Source organism: Daktulosphaira vitifoliae, unplaced genomic scaffold (genome assembly GCF_025091365.1).
Source record: "Daktulosphaira vitifoliae isolate Bord-2020 unplaced genomic scaffold, ASM2509136v1 Scaffold_1, whole genome shotgun sequence".
NCBI classification, from domain to species: Eukaryota; Metazoa; Arthropoda; class Insecta; order Hemiptera; family Phylloxeridae; genus Daktulosphaira; species Daktulosphaira vitifoliae.
In genome coordinates this window covers 58,231,267-58,257,403 of record NW_026099572.1, presented here as the reverse complement: position 1 = coordinate 58,257,403, position 26,137 = coordinate 58,231,267, and the positions used below count along the sequence as shown (strand labels likewise).

The 26,137-nt window shown below is 30.3% G+C and overlaps 3 protein-coding genes across 22 annotated transcripts in view; 1 reads left to right on the top strand and 2 right to left on the bottom strand.

Annotated features, from left to right (window-relative positions):
• Nucleotides 1-4,982, bottom strand: part of LOC126908034 (focal adhesion kinase 1) — a 16,586-nt gene extending 11,604 nt beyond the window's left edge. Inside the window, exons 1-2 of one of the 3 annotated variants that reach the window (XM_050689896.1) lie at nt 4,681-4,982; nt 4,470-4,535 (exon numbers count right to left, since the gene is read on the bottom strand). The gene's annotated coding sequence lies outside the window, so the exon portion shown is untranslated. Of the gene's footprint in view, nt 1-1,667; nt 1,786-4,469; nt 4,536-4,680 lie in introns of those variants that run through there. The other 2 variants (XM_050689861.1, XM_050689870.1) reach the window with 2 other exon arrangements.
• Nucleotides 4,983-5,409: 427 nt separating this feature from the next.
• Nucleotides 5,410-26,137, top strand: part of LOC126907910 (microtubule-actin cross-linking factor 1) — a 69,285-nt gene continuing 48,557 nt past the window's right edge. For 8 of the 18 annotated variants that reach the window (XM_050689646.1, XM_050689601.1, XM_050689618.1 and 5 more), the window contains exons 1-2: nt 16,523-16,950; nt 21,919-22,069. In XM_050689646.1, coding sequence (XP_050545603.1) covers nt 21,961-22,069 — 109 coding nt within the window. In that variant the 5' untranslated portion in view covers nt 16,523-16,950; nt 21,919-21,960. Of the gene's footprint in view, nt 6,078-16,521; nt 16,951-21,918; nt 22,070-26,137 lie in introns of those variants that run through there. The other 10 variants (XM_050689727.1, XM_050689719.1, XM_050689692.1 and 7 more) reach the window with 6 other exon arrangements.
• LOC126908197 (putative uncharacterized protein DDB_G0289963) lies at nt 13,135-15,235 on the bottom strand. Its single transcript, XM_050690110.1, has 2 exons — nt 15,010-15,235; nt 13,135-14,033 (listed from the first exon to the last, which is right to left on the bottom strand). The coding sequence occupies exons 1-2, from the start codon at nt 15,215-15,217 to the stop codon at nt 13,225-13,227; spliced, it is 1,017 nt and encodes a 338-aa protein (XP_050546067.1). The 5' UTR covers nt 15,218-15,235; the 3' UTR covers nt 13,135-13,224.

Sequence of the window (26,137 nt, the reverse complement as noted above, 5' to 3'; positions counted from 1 at the left end):
TATTAAAAAAAAAAAAAAAAAAAAAAAAAAAATTGAAAACAATATCTATTTTCGTGACTATGATAACAAATAATTAAAAGAGTTATTGTTATTGTTATCTCGAACAAGTCAATTGACTGTCCATGAATCGTCGACCGCTTCATAAAGAAATCAAATACATTACACGGTGTCAAAACCCTTTGACTTTTAGGTTACATTACGAACAAATTAAAAACCTATTTACCATCTAAGTGTTTCACTGTACCAGTATGAGTAATCATAGAATGCCGATAAAAACAGGCCTTGGGCGAGGACAGTTTTATTATGATCAAATTAAATATTCATCGTTTGATATTCATGCGAGAAATTGCGATTTTTTTAAATGTGACGGACACGACAGGAGAGACGCGTAGGCGACCCCATAGGACACATTAGTTAGTATCCTCATGATTTATTACCATTATAATTTTATTTGNTCAAATTAAATATTCATCGTTTGATATTCATGCGAGAAATTGCGATTTTTTTAAATGTGACGGACACGACAGGAGAGACGCGTGGGCGACCCCATAGGACACATTAGTTAGTATCCTCATGATTTATTACCATTATAATTTTATTTGTTTTTTTTTTTACATCTGATACGTTTTTCAAATAGAAGAAAATATATTATATCGGCTTTCATGTTACACACAATTCGTTATGATATCGACTTACCTGAATCGATAAACCAAAACTATGCGATTCCATGACGTTTTTACTTATTATTTTTCTTTTATTTATTAAAATTTATCAAAAACATTGTAAATTAGAAATATTGTAATGAAAGAAAAAAATCGAAAACATAATAGAAACATTGGATAACTGTATAAATAAACTAGACGATAAATCGACTGGAATGCAATTCTTGAATAGCTACTTTCAATTAGATTATTGGTTGGTATAGAATGTTTTATATATATGTATGAATTATTAATTAATATTATCTGATAGGACAAGGCTCAAATTGACCCTATAATTAAAAACATTTAGGAATTTATTTTCGGTCGGTGGTATCACACAGCAATGTAATTAAGAGTTAAGGGCCAAAATTCATGTTACAAAAAATTATAAATACGTATAAAATAGATGATGAATCATACTTAGACGAGTATTTAGCTTTCACATGTGTTAAACAGTCCTCGTGAAATAAAAAAATAATAAGCCGTTGAAAATTTTTTTAGCTTAGAAAATTTATCAAAATTTTTCATTGTAATTCATTCAAATAATATAAATTAACAATTGATAAATTATAGGTTTTTAAACATGTAAACATTTAACTCACTAAGGGGTTATNAAAAAATAATAAGCCGTTGAAAATTTTTTTAGCTTAGAAAATTTATCAAAATTTTTCATTGTAATTCATTCAAATAATATAAAATAACAATTGATAAATTATAGGTTTTTAAACATGTAAACATTTAACTCACTAAGGGGTTATAAAAAAAAAAAAATTACTAAAAAACAAGAAATGATATGAGCTATACTGTTATCAAGTTCATAGTTAACTGAGTTTTGCGATATCTCCTTCACCAAAACCATAACGAATTGTGGGCGACATTTAATTGAAAATTTATTTTAACAGCAGGGAAAAATTTATGCTGTTTATTTTTACTATTATTATTTAACGTATTCACATTTTTATTTACCCTGACTGCAAAAAAATAAAAATGTCAACGAATGACAACGAGATGAACCATTTTATAGAAAAAAATAAATTTTTTACCGCAACCGTACGTAAATCCGGACACTGTTTTACACACCAACAGCATTCGAGTAGACAAAAAAAGTGAACAATATAAAAAATCGAGAAACGAAATGAGATAAGACCGCGCACTGTGATCAACTCTGTCGACCGGTAAATACTACTGTGGCTGGAGTTAGATTAAAATTAATGTCCGAAGAGACCTCATATGCGGCAGCGGTAACTTGGACTCCTTCCAGTCTCCGCATCAAACGAGCAATAACGCAATAATATTATTTTTTCGTGACAAGGTTTTCGTGGTGCCATCTATTAGCCGTTAATTTGACGTATAAAATGCAGTAACTGATTAGCGAACGGAATTTAACCTAAGTCAATATTTTTATTATTTGTCCGCGTGTAATGACGAAATAATGGCCGTAGTATTCATTGTGTATTAATATTCAACTTGTTACTAACGATTTATAGTATAGCACCTAATGGCTCAAGAGCTCAACGACGTTCAGTTAAATTCTTTTAGTTATTCAAACAAGACTTGTAGTACAAATAACGAAGCCTATGAAATTTATTGAATACTTAAAAGTCAAGTTCTTTATGACCGTTTCAGTTTATGCTACTATCTTTTCTAGATGATACATGTTACAAATCCATTTATTTCTTCAATAGCACGTTTTGATATCATTCCATAGAAAGAAAATTCTTAAAAGCTTTGAAACCAAGATATACAATTCATAGGCGTCTGCAGAAATTTGGGGCAACAAGAATTTGTACCGGTCTAGAATTTTGCTATATAGTCTATATATTATGATACTTAATTGGACTTCAAAATTCTTTTTAACTCATATTGGAAATTTTATATAATTAATCATAATAGTTCTCCTTTAAATCTTAAATAAATTAGAGTTTATTTTATGAAGTACTAATTTCAAATAAAATTAGACCAGTCAAGGACAGCAAAAGAAATCATTGATATCCCTGTACACACAGCTATGAAGGAATTAAAGTTATTTTATTTCATATATACCTTTAAATACTATTAAAAAATTCAACAAACTATGTTGGTTAAATTTCAAAGTGGCATAAATTTAATATATCATTTTTATTTTGTAACCAAATTTATCGAAATTATAATTATAATTATTAAAAATTGTAATAATAATTTCAAAAATTAATTTGACAGAAATACCTATTGAATGTTTTTTTTCAATTAATACATGTATAAAAATACATTCCAATTTATGAATTATTATTTCATGAAGCATAATATACAAGCTACAATTTGTGTGCAGTATGGTCGACTTAGATATTTTAATCTTTATAACTATATGAATAGAATAATTATGTTAAATTGATTGATTGTATAGAATTAACTATAATAGTATAACATCATACTTGGATAATAAGAAAACAATTTTTTTATGCCTAATCATCATTTCATTGACTATAAAAAATATAAAAGGATATTTAGATGAATATTGTATTCTAGTTATATCTAATAAAATAACTTTAGTTTTTCAAATTTTGTCTCTTAATAAATGTTTTCTTACTAGATAATAAATGTATCCAGTTATATGTAATAATAAAAATATTAATATATACCCAATTTTGATAGTTATCAATAAAGAAACAATAAAATAAGATCATTCTGAAAACAAAAAGTTTAATAAGAGTACATATATTTAAAAATTAAAGAAAAATATTAGATGTCTTTTTATGTTTATTTGTAGCAAATATTAATTAATTAGATTATCCAAAAATTAATTCTTAATGAAATAAAACTTTTGGACGATTAAAGAAATATGTTCTAAAAATATGATTGCTATGTATGTTATAAAACAACATAGTTAAAGCGAAAAATTTAAAGAAGGTTTTCCTATGTATCCTTATTTAGAACTTTAAAGTAGATCGTTTAACAGAATAAAGGTAATTCTTTTAGGATATTTTAAAATAATAAGTTTAAAATTTTTTTTTATAGATTTTGTTACATAAATATACATATATTGTTTTATCTGTTATAATATGATTATTAGGTTTTAATTTATTTTAAGGGTGTCAACATTATGTTTTTTAATGGAAACATACATATTAAACTGGCTTATTAAATAGAAAATGATGTAATTAATAAAATGTTCAATCAATGACAACTTTTTGATCAGTGTTTTGTAAGGTATTTACATTTTCATAAACAGGCGGAAGGATGTGTGTAACCAAGAAATTATTAAATATAGATACAAATTATAAGTATAACTGTGCTTCATTTCTAGTCTATATTTTAAAATGCTAATAACTTAAGTATTTGTCAAAAAGTTGTTATTGATCAATTATTGATATTTTATAACTTCGTTTAATACATATATTACCATTAAAAAAAAATAAAATTGACACACCTATAAGATATAAGAGATGAATCTCATAATTATATTCATTAAAGTCTTAAAATCTATTACATTAGGGTATTAAACATAACTAATATGCTTAGAGTTAAAATTTAATGTGTAGACTTAAATAACGTTTAGGTTATAAACATATAAGATAATAGTTATATAAGTCAGAAAAATTTATAGAGAAATAATTTTCAATCGTATAAATTAGTCATTATTTTTAATCTTATTTCCAACCATAACAGGAATAACTTTCATTAGAAGTTGATTCATTTAAATTTCAATTAGAGTTATTCTACAAAATATTGTAGTTTATTAAATATTTGTTATTTTTTACTAAAATTTAATATATTTTGCTAAAAACTTACTTGTCTATCCATGATTTAGGTAACTGTTTTTTTTCAAGCAATATACACCATTGTCTCTTGTTATTCCTATTATAATATTTATGAATTGTGTTAAAAATTTGTTGAGTACACATTAGTGAAAACAAATTTCATTTGTAATAAAATCAACATATTTTTTTACAAATAGAAAAGAAATGTAGGACATAATATTGGCTTAAAGCCAATGGTATACCTGAAGTATGCAGTATATGGTAGAAGTTGGTTAAACTACGTGCGTATTCTTTAATATTTTGAAAATTTATCAGCGCCTCAAGTAAAGGTTCACATACAATATTTTAGAGATATTCTTTCAAAAAATGTTATCAGAAAAAGTATAATAATGAGTGTTTTTTTAAATGTTATTTTATACAATAAATTGTAAGTAAGAAACAAAAGATATGAAACGTAGATGAATAAATGAACACTACTTTTACTTGATAAGCACCAAAATGACAAAAAGTAATTTGCTTCTTATATAGAATAGAACTATCTAAAAATATAAAATATTCACACTGATATCAGCCTGAAAACAACATAACTAATTATTTTTATTTTTAATGATTTTTTACTCCTGTTATCTGATAAGAAATGGTTCCTTAACGACAATACAGTTGGTATTTGTAGCGCTCTCTATGTGTATTTATACAATAAGCTTGGATAAATGACAACATTAATGTTTTACTATCCGTATAATTATTAATATGCTTCTTTATTCAAAATTAATTCAGAATTTTTTACGTGCTCAGTTTTATTTTTTTTTATTTGATGTAAAATACAATATTTTTGTAAGTGAAATACTGATCGACAGATGGAGTAAAAGTAGCCTCATATGATTCTTATCTGAAGAGTGGCCACACTGAATACTCAGAACAAATCTGCAAAACAGACGTGATACTATTCGCCTTAAGATAATATGTGATGCATTTTTTCTCGTATTGTTTTTTTTTTTTACCGGTCATTTACCTCTCCTTACCCCGTTAATTGGTCCATTGTAGTTACGGATGCCGTCTTCGCTGTATTCATTGCAGTGTTTGAGATTGACTGTAGTTCATTATCAGTAGTAACAGTGACGAAACATACTCTGTGTTTAGTAGGATAAGCGCCGTCGTCACTACTGCTGCCGGTCTCATTTTGCCAATTTCAAAACAAAAAAATAAATCCGTACCAGTCGCTTTTCTATGAGTCGCCGTCCATGTTGTGTTTGTTTTCTTCAAAATACCATTAGTTGTTATTAAGTTATACGATTTTTCTATGTTTATGTAGTGATTTCTAATTTTGAAGAAATATTAAATGCAATTTTTATTATGAATGTGCTTAAATTTGATTTAGTTTAGTTATATATTTTGTATAACTGTGAAAGTGTGATGTTAACCTGAAAATATAACTTTAGTCATGCGGTGACCTGGGACTGCGGTCCGGTCGCTGCGTATGGTGACCAATGAGTTGATGTAACTCAAAAGGAATATTTAGAATCTGCATCAACTAGCATGGATTTTGAAACTGACCAAAGCTTAAAAGATTGGGCTAAGGATAAACCACTTAGTATTCTCCAATTGGATCCGGCTGACAGAGCTGTACTCCGCATAGCCGGTAAGTTGTAATTTATTTAAAAATTTTTTGAGAAAAATAACATAAATTAAATAATAATTGGATAATTTTTTTATCTTATATGTCTCTAAGTATTTTTAAGTGCTTTTCAGACAAAGCAAATAGTTTAATTTTCAATCTATTGAATTATGTAAAGCAGTATTTACCTAAAATGTCATTTATAAAACATATATGTGTATATCTTCCCTTCTAAAGCTAATATCAGGCTTAAAGTAATTATTAACTTAAGTATGTTTAATTTGCTCATATCAAGCTTATTTGATCAGTGTAGCTATATTTTAAAATTACTATTGATATTAATTGATATTGAATGTTTTGTTTACAATTTTAATACTAAAACTTTATGATTTGTTTTGCATATCCCTAATCCTATACTATTTGTTTTTAATTTTAGTTATAAAAAAATCATTTTCATTTTGAAATTATTTAGAGTACATAGAGTATTTTCAATACTCTAAGTTCCTATTTAAATAGGAAAAAATGATAAATTATCATCAAATAATTTGTAAAAATCCCAAGTACAGTAAAAAAAGTACCTCGAAGAAAGCAAGAAATTTAGGTAAATTATTTCTGTAGAAAGGTTTAGAGAATTATGCGTTTAATTGTAATTTATATTTTTACCTACTAGGGTATCAAACCGTCCTTTCTTCTTAATGTTTACAAAATACGTTTAATAGTTCGTTGGCCCACTGAACTGCTAAACAGTTGTGTTTTTACTATTGATCGAAAGCATGGTACGGATCACGTGGTGTTTCCTAATCCGGTGCTAGCTCATTTACATATTAATATATACTCATATCGTCATATGATCATGGGTGTTCGGCAAGACGTTTGTCGTGTTCTTGACCTTGAACAAAGTCAGGTGCACGATCTCAGCCAATACCGCATTACATCGGTCATAGTTTATGTAACAGTATTCGTCGGTGAAATGTGTATCCTTAGGCAAAGAATAACAGTATTTCTATCGTAATTAAACATGTGCTTTCACCATAACATTCATTATCAAAGACTGTGATTAATATTCTGATCTTCAACATGGAAACTACTCGGTTAAAACTAGACGTGGTTCTATTATTTATAGCCCATTGAAAAATCGTCATAAATCATTTTATCATTCAGTATTTTAACAAGTCTGAAGTTTAATATCAAAGCATTATTTATTGTATAGTGTGCATCGAACGTTTTTTTTTTGTTAAATTATAGTATTACGGTTGTTTATGTGTGAATATATTTCAGAGTTTGGTACAATTGTTTTTTAAAAAGTTCAATTTTTGATGTAGTAAGTAATAGTGTGATGCGTTTACTGTTGAGAACCAAATTGTTCTAATGTGCTGGAAGGATAGTATAAATTTTACTGTTGATGTATTATTTTAAATAAAAATAATTGTTCCGTTTTAATTTAATCACTAGAAATTATTCTATTTTGAAGTAACCTACAGTGTTATTTTATTTATAGTCAAGTCGATGACATTGCGTCTACAGCCAAAAACTTATCGGAAAGACAAACTGTATTTTTTGACTAACTTGTATCATAATTTATTTTCAAGTTCATTTGTATAATTTATTAAGCCAGTATATTATGCATAAAACATATGCTTTAATAAAATAAAATTTAACCTGTTAAAACATAAGTTTTGGAAAAGAATTTTGTTAATAGTTTCGGTCATGATCATTAATTGTGTGATTAGGTCTGTTGAACAGTAATGTCGGGTGTTGAATGAAAGAAAAATGTTTTATTTATTTATCTATACTGATTTTAATTATAATTATAATGACTTATATGTTAATACATTTCGCCTTTGAAAATAGTTTGAATTTTGTGTACAAATCATTTAACGACCCGCTGGCATTCACCGGAAACGAACGGTTAGAGGCGATTGTTAATGAAATTTCTCACGCTTGTTAACCTGTCAATGTTTTTAAGTAAATCGGATACTACGATGGAAAATTGGTGTGGCCTCAGTGAAATTGATTTAAATCAAGAAGAATATCCGGCTTGTGACACACCGAGTATATGAGAAGATAACAACGTGCCAGTTGTTGCCAATCGATACTATTCTTAATGTACTAAATGCTACAGCACTAAGTGTCTAACCCGTTAAACATATATCCATATTAGTTTAATTATTTTATGATAACTCAATACGTGGACTTGAGTTTGATATTATTATAAATTAAAAACAACAGGTTAATGATATAGAAAGCATACATGCTTTATGTTTGATTAGCAATAATACTTAAAAAATTACAACAATATATGAATAAATTATCTTTAGACGATATAAAAGTTAATTTAAATTGAGTTTGTTTTCACAATCACAAAGAATTTTAATTGTGAGACCAGCATAATATTTTTGAAGAAAATTTATTAAGAATATAATTCTTTGTAAGTAATTGCGTTTCATTAAAAATTTATATTTTCTAAAAATATTTACACAAAAAAAAAAATTACATTCATTTACACACATTTGCCTTGCATATTATCTTTTTAATTTAAATGTAATGACACGTATACTCTCTATAAGTTACTAGAGTACCATAAATGTATGGTAATTTTACGCTCTTGGGCACTAAGCCACACTATGTGACAGGTACCTGCATCCTACTCTGTATCGACCAAATAGAAATTAAACTTTCAACAGGCGAGAAATAAAATCATCTATTTTTGTCTTACGACTTCATGAATCGCCAGCAAAAGCGATCCGTCTAAAAAACTCACACATGTTGTGCTTACGGTGCAGTATGGATCATCTGTTGTCGTGTCGTATCTTTGTCTAGCATTCATTTTTTTAAAGTGTTAACTGCAATGAGCCGGACCATTAATTAAAGTCAACGATGGAAACTAAAAATGTGATCTGTAGTATATGACATAACTTTTTCTTTTTAATTGTTAATTTTGGTCTTTTCAATTCATGTCTCCACTGTGACAAATGAAAGGAAGAATGGATTATATATTTATTTTTTTCGAATACTTGCAATGTAATCTTGTTACTAGCAATTTTTATCTTATTTACAGGCATTTTCGAATGACTTATCATTCAGCATAATTGTACTATAATGTTTTAAACCTAGTCTTCAATTTTTCACTGAATGACTTGTAACTACTTATGGTATTGATACCATTTTAGTATTTTAACCAATTACGAATTTAATATTGGAATTTATACAATCATATACTTTATAATAACTTTTTTAAACATTATATTTACATATTTGTCTACAAAACTCTGAATTTTGATATTAGAGCTTCTATCCATTTCAAAATACTATAAAAAGCTAATATTTGTATAAAAGAGGAAAGGTAAACGATGTGGCTAACATTTGTGCATTAAACTGTCACCAGTATGTTTTTCGAGGCCAGCAGTAAATGAAATATATGAAATTCAATATACAACAATATTAAGTTTAGATAGTAATTAAAAACTAAAATGGTTCTAACTTTATTTTACTAATGACTAGACGAATTATAAAAAAAAATGTAACCAGTTATTTAAGAATTTAATATGTACTATGTAGTCGTAGCTCTATGGTTATTTATTATTAATTATATAAAAGAAACACCATAAAGTTCGATGCTGTACAGATTATTTTAAAATTTAATTTTTTTCTCGAAATGTTGATTTATCTTAAGTATTTCTCTAATATTATTTATTTACTATAAGCAAAATTACAATGTACTTATAATTTTTAGCGGTATAATCAATAAATTTCATGTGTAGAATTTACATAACTGAACGTTAATGGTTCACTCAACTATATATAGTAATTTGTCGTAATCTACATAATTAAAGCTTTTAATCCATTGCTGAAACGTAAATCAAAATAATGAACATAATTATTTGCATAGATAATTTTTCGAAATGATATAATAAAATAATAACATTTATACACTTCTTAAATAGTATAATCGTACTTAAACTCAAAATATAGTAATTCTTAAAGGGCTAACGCATTAGAACAACTTTTTATTAACACTAAATTAATTATAATAGTATGTTCATGATCCGTTTCACATGTCTGCAGCGCACTGTTTAAACTCTAATCACTGACTACTGCGTTGGGAATGCGGAATTTCCTCTGAGTTGGACCTGCTACACGTTTCATTATGATTCATCTTAGTTGCGTTTATGTTCCGCGCAGGAAACTTATAGGGTTCAATGAATTTGGCTATTTCAACATTTATGTTGATGCATTTTATATACGCCTAAGATCTGATAAGTTTTTCAACTAAAACAATACTAGTCGCCTTGACAGCAGTATAAGACGTTAAAAATTCTGTATGCACACTCTCGGCAAACATGGAATAATTGGCTATGCCAAGATGTGCTTACTATCTATTAAACCTTCGTTTTAATATTCAATTAAGTGCCAATTATGCCGACGGTACCATAATTACTGAAGCGAGACGATTAGAGTATTTTACTTATTACTGTTGAAACGTACTCTGTTACCATTGAATTCTGACGCGTTGTATATTTTATTCTCGTTGTGAACGGAGCACAAGTAAAAAAGTCGACTGATCCTTATGTTTATACATTAGATATCCAAAATTTAACCACTCTGCTATAAGTCGCATGACATGACGTAATCTTCCAACAGTTTAAAAAATTACAACTATTGTTATGTTAAAATATTTGACTTTTGGCGAAGGACATAAGCCGTATCTGACATCGCGCTTGTTTCGAACTGGTAGTGATCCAAAGAAAACTATTGGAAATAGTTACTGGTATATTGTTTTTTGGTCGTTTGTTAATTATTTCGTTTGAATATTTACTCCTATTGTTGTCTTTTACAGTAATGACTGACGGTAAACCAAATGAATAATGATATTTTCTTTAGGTTATATGGTTAAATCGCTTTATAAACTATTTTAATAGTGCGATCGGCAACATCAATGGACTCTAACACAATGGTCTATACATTCGTTTGTCATATTTCCTTGTGCAACTTTAGTTTCATGTTCTACCAAAATTATTTTACCTATTTTATGACCTTGGCAGATTTAAATTGGGAGGAAAATATCACAAAAATCGTTGTATTGTTTTGTCTACTCATTTAACTCTACGTATTGTGTAGCGTGTAGTTAGTGTACTTGCAGTTTTTACTCGGGTAGTAATAAAAAATAAATTAGTGACACCACTTTGGGTAATATTCACATTTTCTATTTTAAAAACAACCACTATGTACCATTTTGTTCGTTTATTGGCGACACTGGCCTTATAGAAGACAATATTTTATGTCTTATTCAATGAAACAACAATACACTAAAATCTAAAATATTAATGGCATACTATAAACTTACTTAATAAATAAAAGCTTTTATTAAACATTTTATGTTGATATCCGATGATATTCATTGATGTAATTTTCCGTTTTGTTTATTGTTCATTGATTTTTATCGTTTATGGATTTTATTGTAAATGCAAAAGATGTATTCATAAATGCCAAAAAGTTTTAACTATTTTTATTTGATCACGATTGTTGTTGAATTACTTTTTCACCCGTTATTTATTTAACACTACTAAGTTTATCTCTAGTTTGGATGTACTGACTTTTGACACGCAGACATGCAATCATTATTCACCTGGGCACTTTTGAATTGCGTATTATATAAATTACAGCTGTCATGCAGTTTTTAAAGTTTGTTTTGTTTAAAATTATTATAAAAAAAATAAATAAATAAGTCCTTAATACTCTTAAATTTAATTAATTTTTATTCTACTGGAGTTATTTTTAAGTTCATAGATATTCGTCGATTTTCTAATGAAAAAAAAAATTGAAATTCAGTTAAAATTCATATAATTTATTAAGAATCTAAATTATTTGAATTTTATTTACACGACATATTATATAGTAAAAATTAATCACTCGTGGCTAATTAATAAAATAAAATAGTAATTTAGAATATTGCAAAAAATTTTACCTTTAATATTAAACCATTTCAAATTAAGAGATTTTCAACGTTTTTATTTTTGTTACTGACTGACTCATTATCAAAATTATTCCGTAAAATTTGATACAGAAGTCGGTTTATAGTGTTAGTAAAGTGAAAAACCTGAGAATTGTTATTTTTACAAAATAAACCATCTTACAGGCAAAATCGTCATCTGAAAACAGCAGGACGAACAGTCGCCTGTTTTGATTTTTTAGTGGCTATTATAATGATATCTAATTTGGTATAAACCAGCAAAAAGAAAAACTATTCTCTACAAGAACAAAACTATGCTAAAGGACCAAAACAGTGTGCTTATCAAAATGGTATTACATCGTGCCCAAGTTTGCTTGTTCTTTAATTAATAAACTTTGATCCTATTTTTATTAGTAACATTGTTGGTGATCAGTTAATATGATGAGCTTATTGTTTTTCTATATAAAGGTTATATTTTTTACGTGTCAAAAACAAATTTATTTCATACGTTGCACATAATATTTGTAAAATTAAAAACTTATCTTGCTGGTTTAAATTAAAATTAATTTTATTAACGTGCATTAAGATAGATCTTGATTTCACTGACCTACTTTCTAGTATTCCTTTTCATATCCCATCATATAGATCTCGAGATCCATTTGTCGTTTGCAACAGTCCTCTGTTACTTAATACTTATTTAGAAAAAAATATTAATTATATTTGTATATTTAAAATATAATGCTAATGGTTTTTAAGTTCTTGCTTTTTACTTGGTTTGTTATATATTTCATTTTGAATTATTAAAGCCTTTGTATATTATTAAAATGTAAGATAATAGTTTTGATTTATGAACACATTAAATTTATTATTTTATTTATGTGTATATTGCAAAGCGTAAGACTATTAAATCATTTAACATTAAGATCATTGTTTTTTATGTAATTTTTTTTCGATTTTTATTTTGATTAAGCTTATGTAAACTGATTTTTTTAACGCTAGCCACCCCATTTCTCTTATTATCTCATTAAGAATGTAACTGGTTGACAACAATACTTTAAATACATTTTGTTTTAAATAGTTTATTTAGACAAATTAAGATTATTAGTTAATACATATAATTTATTTTTCTATTGTTTAATTTATAAGTTAACTTAAAATGTTAATCTTCATTTTTAAGAGTTATATTGAAATAATTTGATTTGTATACAATTGTTTAATTTTTCACATTCTTCGAGAAGATTTCTTTCCTTTCCTTTTCCTTTTCTTTTTATTAATTTTTGCCGTTTTTGACAAGTTATTGACTTGAAAAATGGGTGATAAACCTTCATCTGTATAGATTGAAATGTCATCCTTAGTTTTGTTCTCTTCTTCTGTTATGTGTTGGTCTTGTTTGTATTCACTTTCTCCAAATATGTATTTTTCACCATTACCTTCTACTTGAGGTGTTTGGTTGTTTAATACTATGCTATCTGTTACCCTATCATTATTATCTATTTTGTTCCTCTCTGTCATATCTTGCTCATGTACAAAATCTATTTCTTCCTGTATGTGTCGTTCAGCCTTACCTTCAATTCGAAATGTTTCGCTTCTTTCTTTTACGTTATAAGTTATCTTACCTTCTGTATCATTTTCGTTCTCTTCTTCTGTAATGTGTTGGTCTTGTTTGTATTCTCTTTCTCCTAATATGTATTGTTCACCGTTACCTTCTACTTGAAGTGTTTCTTTGTTTGTTTCTAGACTGTCTATAGTATTTGTATTTTGTACGTCTGGTGTAAAATTTCTTTCTACGTATCTTTCACCCTTAACTTTAATTTGAAATGTTTGGTTGCTTTTTTCTGGGTTTTCAATTTTCTTGGCATCATTATCTGTCTTGTTCTTTTTTATACTTCGTACATTATTTACATGTTCTTTATTATTGTCTAGTTTATTAACTTTACCCAATAGATTTTCGCGTTGATTATGGATCATATTGTTAGAATTCTTATTTATTGTTGCTTTCTTTTCAAAAAAAGAAATTTTGTTCGAAATTCCTTAAAAAATATTAATATTTATAATTTTTAAACGAAATGTTAATTTTTTATTTATCCTTAAACATAACTATATACTTGACAATTGGAATTGTGTTATCTGAAGTAATTACTAGTATATATTTTAAGAATAAGAATGGATTTATTATTACCCTATTCATTTACATTTGTCCCACTTGACCTACGACTGTCGTTAAGTTGAGTGTAATCAATATAAAAGTTTTGGTTCATTAAGTATTTGATAAATTTACATTTACGTTATTTAACAAGAGTTTCCTGGCTTTTAAATGTCAAAAGCTCATGTATTGTTAATTCTTTTGACACTATATTTTTGTTTATAGAGGTGTAATTAGAATTTTGATATGGGATATATACTATATATTATACAGGGTGTTCAGTAAGTCAGGAAACGGGTTTCTATTGTTCTCATTGTTTGTAACAATGAGAACAATGGAAACCCGTTTCCTGACTTACTGAACACCCTGTATATTATATAGTANTTTCCTGACTTACTGAACACCCTGTATAATATTTATAGTGTATATATCCTTCATAAATCATACTATATACTTAAAAAATATTTAGTATCTTCTCATAATAAAAAAAATAATTCTGCTGTAATATGGAATTATTTTTGTTTTGGCGTCATATTTATAATTTATTTTTATTATTATTATTTATTTTATTTCATATTCATAAATCAATTTTGATATTTTCAATTGCCTATTTATAAGGTATTAATTACTTTTTAGAATCTATTATAAGGGTGTGAACTTAATTTTATCAATTTGGTACATATATAATTAACTAGTTTATTTATTTATTAATAATCTAATTAAAAAAATGACTAGTGAATTATAAATTTTGGATCAATATTTCAGAAATTATTAACAGTTCAAAGTTTTAACTGGCGTTGAGTTAGGGGTGCTGCTGCTATTATTATCGCTAATCAATTTAGCTAAATGTACTCTTGACTCACCTTTAAACTTCTTCTTTTTCAGTTCCTCGTTTTGATTGGTTACTGGAGTTGTACCATTAGGAACTTTTATATCGGTAGTTATAATTTTTGTATCATCTTTTTGAATTGGGCGATTTAAATCAGAAGAATGTTCTCTTATTTTTTTTCTTGTGTTAATTTCTTTAGTTATATTGTTTTTTTCAGCACTTTTAATTAATTTTTCAAACATCAAGACTGTATTAGTCACGTTTACCGAATACATATTTTCCATTTTTTGTATACAGTATATATATGTAAAATTATTGAACTAAATATATATTTAAACACTAATAACTATAGAAGTATAAAAAACTGGATTAGTCGAAAGTTTAAGAACACGTAAGTGAATTACGTCTGCAGGTAACTTCCATGTACATTTAGCAAATGTAAATAAATATATTGTTTTTTATCTATAGAAACAAAATAGTTGTTTATAGAACATGAAAATGTGTTGAGCCTGTATAGTATAATAAAATGTAATAAAGGTTAAAGGTGTTAATCAGGTTTAGATAGAGAACTGGTGATTATAAAAGAAATAGCTAGATTTAATGGGTATAACGAAAACGTAATTTCAAAATTAGTCCGAACACAAAAGTGGAATAAAGAAAGGAGGACAGCTAGTACACTCAGTATCATGAGGAACAAAAAGTAATTAGATAACCCATTTTATATTATTCGGGTATCTCATATGGACTAGCTAGAATATTGAAGAATTTTGGTATGACTTTAGTAACGTCTAATAGTAATAATTTGAGAGATTTATCAGGTAATCTTATGATAAGCTAGAAGAAGGGGGGAAATCAAGGAAATAAAATACAATGTAAAAGTTGTAATAAATGTTACGTAGAACAAACATAAAGAAATATAGGGGTCAAATTTAAAGAACACTTAAGAAACATTAAAAATCAAGAAGTTGAGAAATCTCCAATGACTGAACACATTTATTGACATACAATCACTCCATTAAAACCATAAAACTAATTAAGAACGTAAATAATTACAATGAACTTAATATTAGGGAGGCAATAGAAATATTTTAAAATAAAAACAATATAATTAATTGGGATCTTGGCCCACTGAAAAATTCATGATTTGTTGTACGGTTGTCTTTACTGATTTTGGCAATTTAAGTAGTGTGTGGTTAAAAGTATCTTTGTGTCACACGAAAACAATAAATAGTTGTAAGTTTAAAATCGGTGTGTCAGGTTGTTACGGATTGTTGAAGACTCGTTCAAAAGAGTATGGGTATTGCAGTCTATATTGTTGCATAAACAAAACGCCGTGTCACTCTTTAGCACCTTTGCCTACACGGCTCCTCGTTTTATTATTTTCAGTTGAATTCGTCTCCAATAGATAGCGGCAAACATTACTATAGAGTCTTGGAATAACAATAAACACCCGTTGAAACGTGTTGCCCCCACTTGGCATGTTCGTAGTCGTCGTCGTCGCGTTCCCCCGGAATTCTTTCCATCTGTTCGGCACTTGTACCGGTAGTGGTCTAGAACGTGTACGCAAAGTGTGCGTGCACTGTGTGTAATATGTTTATGTGTGTGTGTGTGTCCGTGCGGCCGTCGCGTTTCTATAGGTAACAACACACCAGCAGTCGTGGTGCGTACTGCCGTCGTGGTCGTTTCGGTTATTGTCGATTTCGTGTATATTTTTTTTTTTTACAATTGTTCTTATCGTGAATTATATGAATTGTTTGCAAACCGTTATCGTTTGGCACATCTCCGTAGTAATTTTACATGTATTATCTCATAACAACAAGTCGTTATCAATTGTGACAACAGAGTACCGGCAAATGTAGGCCGTTTTCAGTAGTGCGGATTTTTTTTTTTTTTTTCAAACATCTCGTTCATCCGGCACAAGACGTAGCGAAGTGTCACAACACGAAAAAATAAGTTTAGGATAATACACAAACATGTAAGCGTCATTATTGTTATTTACATTAATATGTGCTCGCATACACACCGTTTGTTAACGTCACCACGAATACTACTGCCATTATGTGCTCTACTACTACTACTACTACTGCTGATGTTATTTTGTAAGAACAATCGCGTCTGTTATGTTCAAAATAACTCGTGTACGCACAAAACTATCGCATCGGTACGTTGTGTGCGGTTTGCCGCTTTCGTCAGCTGATTATGTGCCGGCTTTTCGCGACACTCAAACAGCCAACAACCGAATGTCGCGGCGTTACCCCTTTTTCATTCAAGTCACATTGCGCCTATCGATTCAATGATAAAAACAGGTTTTTCCTCCTCGTCGGTTATTTCGACCGTCATGCAAATTTTTCAATTTCCCGACCGTTATTAATGTCTCGCACACCGATTCCCCACCTCTTTGTTGTACGGTACACCATCGGGTGCACAACTCGGCCTGTACTGCCCGAAGCTGATATTAGCATAGACTACACGTATGTGCGCCCCTCTCGGTGTACAACTGCATATTTTATTTATAAATATATACATTTTCAAAGTCACGTACATCTCGAACGGTATGGTCAACGTTACCCTCGAAACGTTCCTCCGCCACGAGCCTTAAAGCGAACAGTAATTATTAGTCTTCTCTTAGGTATTGTCCTAATATCATTATTACAACGCCAGTTCTCGGTACACATCAACCGACTAGCATAGGCTATTGTTTCGGCGAATGATTCGGATTCCTCGTAAGTGTCAAATAACATCATCATATGGTTTTTGTGGTTACAAAAAACAAACATCTTGATCGATCTGACTATTTTTTTTACCTAATTCATGGGAATTTAACTATACGACGAGCGAAGAAATGCTCGATTTTTATCCGGACTTAAAATTAATTTTAATTTGTCACTTTTTTTCTTAGATATTTGCTGCTTTTGATCAATTGCTAAAAGAATACTTACTACTACATCTAATGTTTCGATCGTTCACTGCGATCATAGAGTCACGCGTCTAGAGTTCGTTAAAAAAATACCTTTTTCACGCTGAATACGCTTCGGGAAAAAGAACATTATCTGATGGTTCGGACAATTTCCGGGCCAGGTGGGCGTGTGCTGTACGAAATCTACTCGGTTGATTTTTGCCCCCTATGAACACACACCTGAATAATTTGGGGTTGTTATTGAAGTTATAAAAGTAATAACATTAAAAGCATATCGTTACATTTGAACCGATCAGTTTTATACTTAACCGGGCTAAAGTTACCTTAATGCAAACCTGAATATTATAATTAATTCTATCGTTTAGCGTAAATAATTTATCGATTATTGAATTGTTCTTAATTAATGCATTATAGTAAATTGTATTATTTAGCTATAAAGTGTTTATGGCATTTTCGTTCGAGCCTATTCAAACTGTGCTCAAGAACAAGTTTTCCTTTTTGAAATCTATTCATATTCGTACCACGTATAATTTTTAACAATTATAATTGACTGTAATTATCATTCATATCGATGGCTGTCTTATGGAATTTAACATGCATTTGTATCGATTCGATATACCGTTCGTTTGTGTGTAGTAATACCAACAAAGGCTTTCATTTATGTTTGAGTAGCAAACAATATTACCTGTTTCGTTATGTTTGGGCGACAAAAGGGCTGGTAGTCAACCTTTGGGCGGTTCTCCTGGTATTGACTATTATACCAGTGGATTTTTTTACAGTTAACAATAGTGAAACTTTGTACCATCCCCAGGTATTACAATTGGCAAAATTATGTTTGTTAATATCAGGTAAACAATATTGGTGATATTTTTTTTATTAAAATGGAATAGAACTGTGCCAAGTATTACCGCGAGTATTATGTCAAACTAGCCATACATTACAAAAAAAAAAATGTCCAATATAAACTGCACGTAACGTCCTTGACAGTGTCTTGTGCGATGTCCATATAAAAACGGTCATCGAGGACAGCAGGATTTGGTAAACGGTTAATGGCAAATCATTTTTCAATTACTCATTGATGACTTCTATATGATACCGGACACAAGTATAAAAGGCGATATTTGAACTGGTATATGTCCATAAAAATATTTATTTAAAACTGAATTTAATAGCAGGAATTGTATTACGTGTTTCTGATTTAGAGTTGTTTAGATTGGACTATAACGTTTCTTTCGTTCAATATTGTAAATTCCAATTGTAATCAATTAATCTTACTAATTTGGTTTTGCCTTGCCATAAGTCTATGTACGTCTTTTTTTAGTTACGCGATTTCAGAAACGTCCAATCGCGTACTTGATGCACATTCAATTTAATTACTTTTAATTAGTATCAATGACATTCCAAACTTAACTTAAATTAACTACTTGACGTGTTGTAATATTTTTGTGTCAGCAAGCTTATTAATTTAATTATACATTTTATTGTCTAACAAAAATATTCTTATCTATTTTTATAAGTTTTAAAACTGTTTGTTTCGTTTGTTGTTTATATTTTGATCTCAATTTCTTTTCTATACATGGAAAAACTGGGAATATGTTTTATAACATTACTGATTTGAAGTAGTGTTGGTGATTGAAATTTTAAAAATAACCGAATAGAATTTGAATTAAACGATTGGTGACATAAGAAAAATTGCCGTCGCCAAGCGGTGGCTTGGTAATTTTTATGTCTATAAATGTGATGACGTGTGAACACTAGAAAGCGGGGTTGGTTGTGAAGTAAATATTTATTCAATTTCGAAGTCTTATTTTACGGTTTGTTGACTGTTGTGGTAAAAAATTAACGTGTGTGTACAATAGTTACTTTTATTTTTCGTTTATGATCTCAATGACTTGAAAACCGCGCAATGACCCTAAACTACAGCTGCTCTTACATCGCCGCCCGGTATATATCGGTGGCGTTATGATGACATCACTTTTTAAAATTTTATAATTTATTATTCTAATAGGATTTTCGTTGCAATACGGTTGGGTTACATCGCCAAATCGGTCAAACCGATTGTTTTTCCTATTTCGACTGACGTTGATCAGGTCATGTACACAAATCTTAAAGTGCACTTGACGTATGTTGCATTTTATTCGTTTGAAACTCACGAATGTCTCTTAAGAAAAGTTTACAACTTTCAAATCAATTTATTGGCCGTGAGACAGTAACGAGATCGAACTGAGGTGTTAGTTTTTTGACACAAAATCGATGATAACATACGTATCGTACTAATTACATTGATTTAACTAATTAAAAAATACTGAGACATTGTATAAACAAGAATTTAGTATTCGCCGGGTTTCTTCCTCCCTAAGCCCTTTGTATTGGCGAACCTAAAGATTTTAACGCACGACGCGGTCGCTTTTACATCACGTGTATATTTATGCAGTTTATATTTATCCCACAGACCGAAGGGCGACGTGTACATTTTATCTCGTGCAAATATAAAACTTATGAGCGACGCGCATGAGCCTCGTCTGTGTTTATAATGTTTACTAGAGTTTGGGAAAAAAATATCTTAAACAATAATATCATTACACGGTTTGTCGTATTCAGAGTTTTTCCTCGGGAAAATCACAAGTTATTCCTCGTTGCTATATTTCTTTGCACGTAAATGATGTTGTTTTTTATTGTCAACAGTATTGTTCGTAATGTCAGTGTTTCCCTATGATTTTCGAGTAAAAATTACCTGCTCTGCCACAAGAAAATCTCAACGATCGATGAATTACGTCAATGAATGCTAAATAAATACAATACACAGAACGACTGCCTGTCAATTGGATTGTGTGTTGTTCTGTAAAACAAGATAATTGTGTTTAAGACTCGGTTCCTTCGGTCTGTTCTCAAACAAATCGGTTAAATATGACGAAACGACTGAAGTTGATAAATATGTTTCTGTGAGAAATTTCCGCGAAACGTTTCCTCACGTCGTCTTATATTCGCAACTTTCGCTCTCGTTCATATTGTTTACTAAACTCGACCAGATGTCGTGAAATATCTGATTCCAATTTGTCGATGTAATTAGTCTGGTGGGTAAATACGTGATTGTCATATGACGCCCGTACCGCCGAATGACTACAGAAAATCGATTATGGCCACGACTTGTCGTGTGAGTAGTGCGCATTGCGACAATAGTTATTGGAGCAGAATGAATCGCCACGAGATGATGATTCACGGTACTTAACATATTCCGCTCTGGGCACAGCCACTATTGTTATCTCAACTTTGTTGGTCGACTTTGTTTTGATATCGGCCGACCAGATCTTGCCTTGTACTATACGGTGTGGTAATTTATTATAGTTTCTTGAATGTGTCCACTTTGACTTGGTAATCGGTGTCGTTCACGTTTTGGAACCCCCACGTGTCCATTATGTTTCCACCCGATTGCTGCCTAGGTTGTTACGATATTTGCCTATTACCTCAGTATTGACCCTTGGCTAAGAACCGCGCACCGTGTGCTCCACTGTCGTCTCCGCGTACAATTCAGTTCCATGTAAGGCAAACCGGCGATCCCGCGGCCCACGTCCCGTTCGCCCACAGTCTGAGCGGACGCATCAGAAACCGGCGGCAGCCGCGTGCGAATTCCATTTGGGGCGCGCGAGAGGGGAAGGGAAAAACGTTACGTCCTTCTCCTCCCATTTCCGCCCGTGGGAATCGCCTTGTACACATACACGCGACACTATATACGCTGAACCGTGTGTGTGTGACATGTGACCACTGGTCGGATCGCGATCTCGATTACACATTGCTTCAAAGGTGTGCGCTGTTCGTATGTGTCGTCAAACTGTCTTGTTGTTCTATTACATATTAATAAAGCGTTGATGTTGTGCGATTACATATTTGTTCAGTAGTAGGCAGTAGTAGTACACGCGGTATTGTAGAAGAGTTGTAATTGTAAAAGATAACGTGTGTATGCTTCTCCAAAGTGATTGACCGGAATCGTTCGGTTTGTTCATATACATATATTTTTTGCGCCTAAAGGATTAACTGAGGCCGTCAGCCCAAAGCAAGCGGAGAGTGGCAATGTCGTATTACAAGGATCGTTTAGGATTCGACCCGGACGAGCCGGTTACCAACGGAGACGCGTTGAAGTCCAAACGCGGATACGAGGAGAGCCTCTGCAAATTTAAAGGTTTGTTCATTTTATTGGTTACACCTTTTACGTCAATCCGTCGGTGAATCAATTTGTGTCATTCGCGTGAGAATTTATTTCTGTCTCTGGGTCGGTGATGAAAGAAAGGATATTACTCAACGTTTTTATGGCGTTTTATATTTATGAATCATTAAGTACAACTTTCAATAAATTTTATACTAATGTGCATAAAAAAATCTTATGTAAAAAAATTAATTGAAACACAACGTTGCATTGAACACATACACCGGTTACAATTAATTAACGGCGGCTTTGATTGAATAATCATTTTTATTTGAACAGTGCGTATAATCCAACTAGATGTTATTTTTTATCAATACAATTTTTTTGTTTATTTGTCTCGATTAATTTATACACGCGAATGCAAANCTAATGTGCATAAAAAAATCTTATGTAAAAAAATTAATTGAAACACAACGTTGCATTGAACACATACACCGGTTACAATTAATAAACGGCTTTGATTGAATAATCATTTTTATTTGAACAGTTCGTATAATCCAACTAGATGTTATTTTTTATCGATACAATTTTTTTGTTTATTTGCCTCGATTAATTATATAGCGAATGCAAATTATTGATGTTTGACTTTTAGATTCTGTTTATAATATTTTATTTATTGACAAAAAATTAGTTATTTTTTTTTTTTTTTGACATTCGGAAAAATTTATACTGACGATTGTTTCACGTTGTCATAAAGACTGTTTAGTTGACTTATTTTATTATTCAGACTTGAGATATTTACATATTTAACATGTTTATTCATATCATAAAGTATAAGGGGTGCCGTTCGTTTTTGTTTGTGCATTCCCAAACGTATTAAACATAAAATAATGCAGTGACTTCTAATGTATTGAGGAATTGTTTAGAAGATTTTTTATCATTTCGTTTTGCCATTATTTTAGAAATTATGGTGAAAATGAGCACCATAATTCAAGAATGTTCTCATCTATGACAGTTATTAGACTTAACTGCCTAGTGTGTCATTAATTTGATTGGCTTTGTAATAATAATAACTAGTAGCTAACCTCGGAAGTCTGTACTTTGTTCGTGTGCTAGAAAAACTCGAACACGCTGAAAATCATTCGTCAGGTTATCGGCCGACACAATGTCAGTGGTCGTTACGTCAGTGCAGTGGCAATAAGATTAATAACAATTTCAATAGGTACGACGACATAACCGAGAGGTTTATTATGGTAATGACTGAAAGTTATGCTAATAAGAGAGTAACTGTCATTGTTTGGCCGTATAATCATATTGGATATCGCCCTGCATTCATGTGTATCATATTTATTAATTGGGAATACCCGAAAGGGAAGCTGCCCGTGTATTTATTTGCAATATAATTGATATTTTACGACTACAAAGGAGTAAGTACTCGCCGGGGTGTGGATGGCGTGTAGGCGAGTGTTTTAGAGTTAATAATATTAATAAATACACATGTTTGTGGGCAGGGGCGGTGTTCGTTTTTTGCCAACTCCGCGTAGATGAATGTAGCGCCAAAAAAGGCATACGTCCAAATAATAACCAAAAAAAATGAACTTAAAATTACATCGACTCATCGCATGCCGAGAAACAATCGTCGTCGCATAGCCTAATTAAAAGTAAAGAGTTATTCGCCAGGAGGGGGTCGCGTCTAATGTGGTTTTAAAAATAAAATGTAAACGCTATACATTACTGTATTACAAAATACTTTTAGTTCGATCAGATCATGATCGTCCATTCTCATTGTTGTTCAATTACACATTCGGCACAAGTCGACCGTTCCCCGTTAAAAGAGTTAATTTCTAGTTTCAAGAACGAATCGCAGATTGAAGTGTCCACATTGATATATGTTATCTGATTCTTTTGTTTCCCCGCATATTAATTACTATGCCAATACAAATGTATTACATTACTATTACAAAATGCAAATCACCCCACAAACACTATACTTAAGATATTTTACACTCAACGCCACTAAACTTTTCCGTGGAGATGCGAATAAAAAAAAAATTATATGGATCTATATAAATATATATATAATTATTTTTTTTACCGCGATTGCTCAATAATTTTATAATTTTACTTGTCGAGAAGTGGTTTGACGCGTTTTACATTTTATGAGTGTTTTTACGAGAGCCAATTAATTGAATAGAAATAGAACTAGTATCGAGTGAATTTTGTACCATTAGAGAATAGATTTTTTCAAATAACTTACCTACAATCAAATTACAACGAATCGCACAAATCGACAGAGTTGGTAATTTCGTATTCGTTTTATAGTTAAAATTTTAGACAGGCTCTAATTATTTGGAAAGTATGAATTAACAATAATCTTAAAAATCCATTTAAACTTTATTTCAGTATATTTACATTTTTTTTTTATATAAAGAATGTATATGAATAAAAAAAAATGTATTTTTATTCATCATACGTATTATAAAATGAGTTTTTTTCGTTTCAATTATCAGATTTTGAATGTTTAACTTTAGCCTATTGTATGGCTTAGCTAATGTGAATTGTAAATATTCTAAAAAATGTTCTGCTATTATCGCATATTTTAGTTTTTACTCATTTGGTTGTTCATAAACTAATGACGACTGACTTGTATGGATTGTAACTTGACATTTTTGACACGTTTTGCAAATTTTTTTTAGGTGGAAACTGTTTTGCATGACCGACAAAAATTGTGCGGCCGGTTTTTCATTAGCTGTATGGTATTGTTTTCGAGAATAATCGCGTCTCAAACGACTTTAATTTTTGCGCATTGTAAACTCTCGATAACGTCTTTTTATTTTGTTTTTATTGCCATGTAATACCGTTGCTTATCGCGGATATTAGATTTGTGTTTGATTAATGTACGGCGTGTGCATTAGTCTCACGAAAAACCTATTCAGCCAACGAAGAACTGTTGCGCACTAGCCTTTGTGTATTGTTGTTTTAATTTCGTTTTTTATTACTCGCAAATCGCTGAAGAAAACAATAATTCATAATTGTATACGTCACAATATCGTTTGTGTTGTGTTTGAGCACCGGACGTTTCTGCGACTGCGTTTAATAATAGATATTCAACGTACGTGCAAAAACCAATTCGAATACGGTCACCGCTCCTTTTGTCCGGATAGTAATATTCTTTGTTTGCTTATTAAATAATTGTAATAATTGTAATCCGTCACGTCGAAAGTTCATTATTATTCACTACGCAAATTAGAGTAGCAATCGATCGGACAAAGCCAAGCCGGTAAAACGTATATGAACTTTCATAGGTCATCATTTATCTTCTATGCAGTACAAATAACGTATACACCGGTCAGATTCACTGTATACCCCTATAAATATATCTGTAGGCGTGTCGGCATAGGTCGTGTTGTGTAACGGTATCGGTTTCTTCAGTAGGCCTACACCTTTTTTTTAATATGCACATTATTCTTNCTATAAATATATCTGTAGGCGTGTCGGCATAGGTCGTGTTGTGTAACGGTATCGGTTTCTTCAGTAGGCCTACACCTTTTTTTAATATGCACATTATTCTTTACACTTTGATCGCATAACAATCGAATAAAGTGCATACCGTGTCATGATCGGCTTGCGTGTGTGGCGCCAAACAAGGGAAACTCAATACCTTGACGATGGATGAAAGAAACGGCTCGTTCACACACGAAGACGTTTTATAGGAATCATTCGCGGTAAAAAAAATAAAGAAAAAATATAATGACCGTGCCCATTGATCGGCTGTCATTTATCCATACGTACCGAGCAAGTTTAATTCATTGTGTCGGTAGAACGTGTCATACTGTTTCTATGAGCGGAACATTGCGGTGAACTAAATACTTGATGAGTTTTAAAATAATGCCCGTACTCTCATTAAAAATAATCTGTCTCCTTATTTTATCCTTTTAAAAATAAACTCGTACCTATCATTTCTATCTACTTTGATTTTATTCATATTTTCCATATATTAAGTACAATTGGTATCTTGAAACTTGATACCACAAATCGATACTAAATAGTGTGTGCACATCAGAGAAGTGTCTGTGTACTTTGAATGTAAACGGTTTTTAAGCG